The sequence below is a fragment of the Oryzias melastigma genome, linkage group LG24, assembly GCF_002922805.2.
Source record: "Oryzias melastigma strain HK-1 linkage group LG24, ASM292280v2, whole genome shotgun sequence".
NCBI lineage: Eukaryota > Metazoa > Chordata > Actinopteri > Beloniformes > Adrianichthyidae > Oryzias > Oryzias melastigma.
The window spans coordinates 13,032,646-13,039,674 of NC_050535.1; the positions used below are offsets into that span (position 1 = coordinate 13,032,646).

Sequence of the window (7,029 nt, forward strand, 5' to 3'; positions counted from 1 at the left end):
CGGGAGGTGATCTTCTCCACGCCGCACCCTGACCTCTTCCAGCCCCTCCTCATCCACCGTTGGTGCACCGCTGGTCACCATGGTGCTGAGCTTGGAAATGTGGAGATCAGCAGAGGGAAGAGGAGGGGGCAGAAAGTGTTGGAAGGTGGGGGGTGCGCTGGGAAGAGAGGTATGTCCAAAAGAACAATTCATCACAGACCATTTGGCCGCGGCGGGCTTCTTTGTGAGCCATTCATCAGTCGCCGCGTTGTAGCTGCAGACTCTGAACGTTCATTAAAAACGAATGATTGCAGCGTTTAAGGTGCACGCTCACACCGCTGGGTGCACATAATTACACTCGCCTAATGAGGAGGAGCTCACTCATCTGATTCCAAAATCTTACAGCTGCATGAGGTTAAATCCAGGTCAAGACTGTTTGTATTCAGATGATTGAGTATTTCATTTTTCTTGGCTGTTTAGCATAAAAATATATATTTTTTGGCAACATTTTAAACCTGTTTATAGAAAAAGCAAAACACAGCAGGCTCCTCCTATTTTTTTATTTGCTGATCTCTGGTTCTAGGGTTGCAGGAAATTTCATATATAATTTTGAAAATCCGCTATTCTTACTTTCATTTGTTCTCAAGTTTTTATCATCCACCCATGCATCCTCAGAATCTGCTAAATCCCCTTCAGGGTCATGGAGTTGCTGGAGCCTATCCACCAACTGTTGGACAACGACATACTTGGGTACAATGAGTTGAGTTGGGTCACCACTTAATCTGGGAAGTTTGTTTTTAGACGTCTTCTCCTTACCCCTACACTCAAAAGGGAGAAATATGGCAAAATAGTGTCTTCAAACCGGGAAGTTACTATTCCTCGATGATGTCATCAGTAGTCGCCGGTTAAGATGCAACGGCCAGCTCTCAGAAAATATATAACATCGATTTTATAACTTTAAGAAGTCATTACTTGCATTTAGTAGCCATAGAGGTACGGAAGGAACTTGGAGTCTGTGTTTGTCTTTCAGCTGACCTGGAAACGCCTGAAGTTTACCCCAAAGGAACTGAAGAAAGTAGACAAGGACAGGAAAGTTTGGGGATCTTTGACTAGTGGATGGATGGATCTATGGATGGATGGATAGATGGATGGATGGATCTATGGATGGATGGATGGATGGAATAATTGATCTCTGGATGGATTGATGGATCTATGGATAGATGGATGGTTGGATTTATGGATGGATGGATAGATGGATCAATAGATGGATAGTTGTCCATTAGGTAGAAAATCTGGTAAAGGTTCAAAAGGTTACATCATTTTTTGGGGTGTATTCACATTACAATTGGTTACATTCAGAAAAGTTCTACACCATAATCTGGTTTTATTTGTCTTCTCAATTCACTGTTTAGTATTTCCAATCATACAGATCTGTCAACTTTTTTAGTTTCAGAGCAGAATAGTCTGAAACAGAAGCAGAAATGTGGAAAAAAGAAGAAAATTGGCCCAGTTGGTTTTTGCAAAACCACAATACAGTTTCTTTGCAAAAACTCTCTTTCCTGATCCTTCTTCTTTTTCACCTCTGTAAATTTTGACTATGCGTATTGACGAGACAGCATTAATACAATCATCTCAGGCTTTAATTGATAAAATTAGGTTTGGAACAGAAGAAACGCTGGAAGAGAAATTGCATATTAGACACTTTTTTATTGTCATATCTCCCAACACTAACAACCCGTAACAGACTCTTACTTCTTTATTCTCACTTTAAAATATATATTTTTTGAACTAATACATCATTTACTGTTTGGTTCACTTCCACTCCCTGGTTCTCTGTATGGTCCGTCTTGATTCCCACTGTAGTAAACCACACCAGGGTTCACTTGAATCAGACCTAAGAACCTTGTTTTTGGTCTTGTTTTGTCCACATGAGCTTTCACACTTAGTGGACAAACTGTGGTGTGGATCAAACAGGCATTTATCAAACGGAATGAGCTGAAAGCATGCAGGGCTGCAGTTTCCAGAGGGGCGTGTTTGTCCCCAGTTTAGATCAGAAATCTCTGCATGAATACTTCATGAGTTACACTACGGGAAACGCACACAAATTATATTAGCTCCACCCACCCTCGTCTTCCAGCCCTGCACCGTCTGACAGAACTGCACCGTTTTATCCCTATGACCTGCTCGGATCCGCTCCCTGATCCAGAAATCCACCAGATGTTTCCAGCGCAGATTTTAAGCAGAGAATTTATCAAAAGATCAGCACTTCCCACACAGCCGCCCAGCCTGGAGAGACGGAGGAAAGAAAGGCCCGATGAGGAAAGATAAAAATAGAAAGCTGCACAATAAAAAAAAAAAAAAATAGTGGATCATCGCTCCTCATAGCCTACGTATTTACTCAAGCGTTTCCTGCTCACTAGATTTCAGTGCAGTGGGCTCTACAGTTTGGATCTGCAGCCTGCAGGGATCAAGTGAAAGAGAGAGGATGTAAGCTTGTTTAAACCGCATTAGTTCATGTTTGAGGAGCATCTCTGATCCAGTAATAGATGTCACAGAGTTGGAGGAGTCATCTCCCTGTTAGCAAAATGAACTCACTCATTCTTGCTGCTTCACTTGGTTTGTCCGGAAAACGTCTTTCTCAACTCGCCTATCTGTCTGAAGAGCTTTCCTTCAGAGAAAAAAAACATGATTATTTATATTTATTTTTTTATGTTTGGATGCTTGAGAAGTGGATTGAAATAGTTTTCATTTCCAATTAGTTTTTGATAAACTAATATGTTTCTATTTCAGCTTAAAACCCTTTGACTTCCTGAATGAAGCACATTTAAAAACAAAAAACAATCAAAGTTGGGCGCAATTCAAGAATATAGCACTTCCAGTAGGTGTTTTGTACATCTTGACTCTCCATTATGCCGTTGATTTACAATCTTTTTCAAAGAACCTTTATAAAAATTTGAAGAATTGGCAGGTTTTTGTTGCGATTGAGACAAAACATAAACAGCTAGCGCTGTCTGGCTCCATTTCTGCCTATGAGGAAGAGCACAGACGAGCACAGTCTTCCTGCTCTTTTAAAGGCGGAGCTGTAAATTGCATCCACCTGCACTTGAAACCACAGGTGTGGATAATAAAAATCCAGACTACAGTGTTGTACATCACCTGGTGGAACGGTCTTAAATCCAAATACAGCCAGACTGAGCTGAGCAAAGTCTGCACTAGTAGAAATGTGCTTTAATTCTTTAATGCCACAGCTTTAGCTCCAGTGTTTACATTCTTTCAACTACTGTGACTCATCCACCATTTACAGAATCAATGCAATTCTGTCAAATTCTGAAGCGAAGCAAAGCGTTAAGTGTTGCATATTGGTGCAAAGATAATATGAAACGCCGCTTTTCTAAACAACAGAATCAGCTGATTTACGTTGACTGCTATAGCATATTACTGTTGCATATCAGCACAAAGATGCTGTTCTCCTCTTTTAGAATCTGCTGGAATTGCATTAATTCCATAAACAGTCTAAGAGTTACTATATATGTCATTTTGATGTCACCTGCTACATCTCCGATGTTAGTTTTGGTAAGGAAGCATTTAGGGCCAAGTCAGAACCAGTTTGTGGAAACGTAACAGCACACTTGTGAGTTTTAAATGAAGTGATGTGACAGCAGAAACAAAAGATTGTGTTGACTTTGTGCAAAGCTCCTATGCACGTGTCAGAAAATGTTTTAACAATAGATAATCATGTCTGTGGATTTTGGAGCATGTTAGCTCAAAACCACGAGCTAACCTTAATCATCATGAGTGTTGAAACGTGGCGGAGCAGCCGTCATCGTCATAGAAACTTGCCATTGGTGCTAACGGCGTGATGTCCCTCAGTTTTGGGGGAGGGTGGTTGATTGACCGGGGTGTGGTTTCTGTGCTTCGAAGGAGGCAGAGAGAAGCAGCAGTTTGTGGGCGTGAAGAATTAACGTTCGCTGGTGTGTGTATTGGGGAGGGGCTGCGTGATGTGACAGTGTCAGTCCGTCGCAGCGTGATCCTGACTGCAGCACAAAGGCTCAGTCTGCACCAGCGGAGGCAAATCTCTGCATGTGTCCATGTGACTCAACAACAGAAAAGGGGAGAAAGAGGGACATTTATAGAAAAGGGGGCCAGCTAAAAAAATAAAAAATAAAATAACTAGATATATAACATTATCTACGATAATGCAAGTCTGAATGCTGTAAGCTGAACGTGGCCGCTAAAGACGCTGGAGCAGTAAGCTGAAAATGCTGAAGCTGAAAGATTGTTAAAATGTTAGCTTACCTCCAAATTGGGCAAAAAAAGGAAACATGTCTAAATTGCCAAAAACAAAGCTAGCATAATGCTAAAATGTTAGCTAAAGTCCAAATTAGCCAAAAAAAATGGAAACATGTCTAAATTAGCCAAAACAGCTAGCATAATGCTATAATGTCAGCTTAACTCCAAACTAGGCAAAAAACTGGAAACATGTCTAGATTGGCCCAAAAAAAAGCTAGCATAATGCTAAAATTATAGCTTATTTCTAAATTCACCAAAAAAAAACTGGAAATATTTCTAAATTAATAATAATAGTACATTTTATTTGAAGCACCTTAGCCAAAAAAAAACGCTAGCATAATGCTAAAATGTTAACTAAAGTCCAAATTAGCCAAAAACTGGAAACATGTCTAAATTAGCCAAAAACAGCTAGCATGTTGTTAAAATAAAAGCTAAATGCCAGATTAACGTACAAACACAGTGGTTGTTGAACAAATAAAGGTTTGAATGGTGTCTTTAGGTGAAAGTAAATGCGGAAGTTCACAAGTTTCAAAGTGCAGAAAGTTTTTGAAGGATTTGAGCAATTTCCCATTCATTTTCATATTTTAAAAAACTATCAAGTTTATGTATACCAAAAGTACAAGCATGTGCCAAAACATGTACGGAAAGGAGCAGGAGAATCACTATAGTGTGAATGCTGTCACACTTATAGTCTTTTTTGCTGTTTGAGAACTAAGAAGTTAAACTTTCCCCGTGTGTCCTCTTGCAGCCGTTCCATCCCATGGTGAACCTGCGGTGCTCTCCGGACCTGCGCATGTTCCTCTGTGCGCTCTACACCCCCGTCTGCACCGAGTATGGCCGCATGACGCTACCGTGCCGCCGCCTCTGCCTGCAGGCCAAGAGCGACTGCTACAAGCTGATGGAGATGTTTGGGGTCGGCTGGCCGGAGGAGATGGATTGCACCAGGTTGGTGAGCAGCTGCAGCTGCTCCTCCTCCATTTATCAGAGGTTTGTCGTATTTTTCTGTAGAAGTTTGACATGACTCGGACCTTCTTGCCCCCCTCGACAGGTTCCCAGACTGCGACGACCCGTACCCCCGTCCCGCTGACCTCCTGTCCAGCGCCGACACCACAGATTCCCCCATCTCCGTGCAGAGGGACTACGGTTTCTGGTGTCCTCGCGAGCTGAAGATCGGCCCGGAGCTCGGCTACTCCTTCATGGGGGTGCGAGACTGCTCCCCCCCGTGTCCCAACATGTACTTCACCCGGGAGGAGCTGGCTTTCGCCCGCTACTTCATCGGCGTGGTGTCCATCGTCTGCCTGTCCGCCACCCTCTTCACATTCCTGACGTTCCTGATCGACGTGTCGCGCTTCCGTTACCCGGAGCGGCCCATCATCTTCTACGCCGTGTGCTATATGATGGTGTCCCTGGTCTTCTTCCTGGGCTTCCTGCTGGAGAACACAGTTTCCTGTAACGCGGCGAGTCCCGGGAAGTTCCGGGCCTCCACGATAACTCAAGGCTCCCACAACAAGGTTTGCTCCTGAATTGTTTTTTTTTTTCTGAAATCTGGAAATCTGACCTTGACCTTCCACCTCAGGCCTGCACCCTCCTCTTCATGGTTCTGTACTTCTTCACCATGGCGGGCAGCGTCTGGTGGGTCATCCTCACCATCACCTGGTTCCTGGCTGCCGTCCCCAAGTGGGGCAGCGAGGCCATAGAGAAGAAGGCTCTGCTCTTCCACGCCTGCGCCTGGGGTGTCCCCGGCGTCCTCACCGTCACGCTGCTCGCCATGAACAAGATCGAGGGGGACGGCGTGAGCGGCGTCTGCTTTGTGGGGCTTTACGACCTGACGGCCCTGCGCTGGTTCCTTCTGGCGCCGCTGGGACTGGATGTTGTGGTGAGGAGAGCTGTAGTAGAAATACACAGGATTCTTCTTCTTATTCTCCTTTAAGGTTAAAGTAACTTACCTGAAAAATTAATTTTATGAAAATATCTAAAGAACTAAAATAAACTTCACATCTGTTCCCTTTAAAAAAGCTTTATTTGAGCTTATAGAATGTAGCAGCTGAACAGAAATTCTCTAAATAGTTTACACCACAAAAAAATTGGTTTACAAGAAAAGGGACAAAGACACAAAAGACACCCTAACATCCTAAACTAGCAACTAAAAGCTGAAAGAAAGCTGAAAAATGACATTTTAGAGATTTTATTTTGAGGGAAAGTCATCAGAGTCAGGCTGAGGATAGAAATGAACACCAGAATGTTTTATCCAGAACAGAAGACATGTTTGGGATCAGCTCTATACTACATTCACCGTACTATCAAAAGTTCACTGATTGTGAAGCACGGAGGGGGATACGTCATGGTTAGGGTTTACTAATTGAGGATCCCCAAAAATTCCTGCCACTACTTAAAGGAAAAACTAGTGACTATGTTTTTTCTTTTCATTTACTTGAACAGTTGAGTGATGAGTAATTGTGCCTTTGACAACCCCCCATCCCCCGCCACCGCCAAATGATGACATCACGCTTGGCAAAACCATTGAAAAAACATATCTGGCAAAAACCTCTTTTGGGGTCTACTAATGAAACTCAAATGTCTGGGATATCTAAAGGAAAATTATTATGGGATGGCCACATGAAATAACATTTTGTGGCAAAGTGTGAAATGTGGCAATTTTCACATTTTCCAACAATATGGGAAAAGAAAATTTGTTACATGGTTTCACACAAGGCTCAAGTCTTTAACCAAAGTGTTCTTTTTTTTTTTTTTTTTTTTTTT

General features: G+C 42.6%; 1 protein-coding gene across 2 annotated transcripts in view; it reads left to right on the plus strand.

Moving 5' to 3' along the window:
- The window catches only part of fzd3a (frizzled class receptor 3a), a 16,077-nt gene that overhangs the window by 4,884 nt on the left and 4,164 nt on the right, over positions 1-7,029 (plus strand). For both annotated transcript variants that reach the window (XM_024291869.2, XM_024291870.2), the window contains exons 3-5: positions 5,018-5,214; positions 5,318-5,780; positions 5,846-6,145. In XM_024291869.2, the coding sequence (XP_024147637.1) occupies positions 5,018-5,214; positions 5,318-5,780; positions 5,846-6,145 (960 nt within the window). The remainder of the gene's footprint in view (positions 1-5,017; positions 5,215-5,317; positions 5,781-5,845; positions 6,146-7,029) is intronic.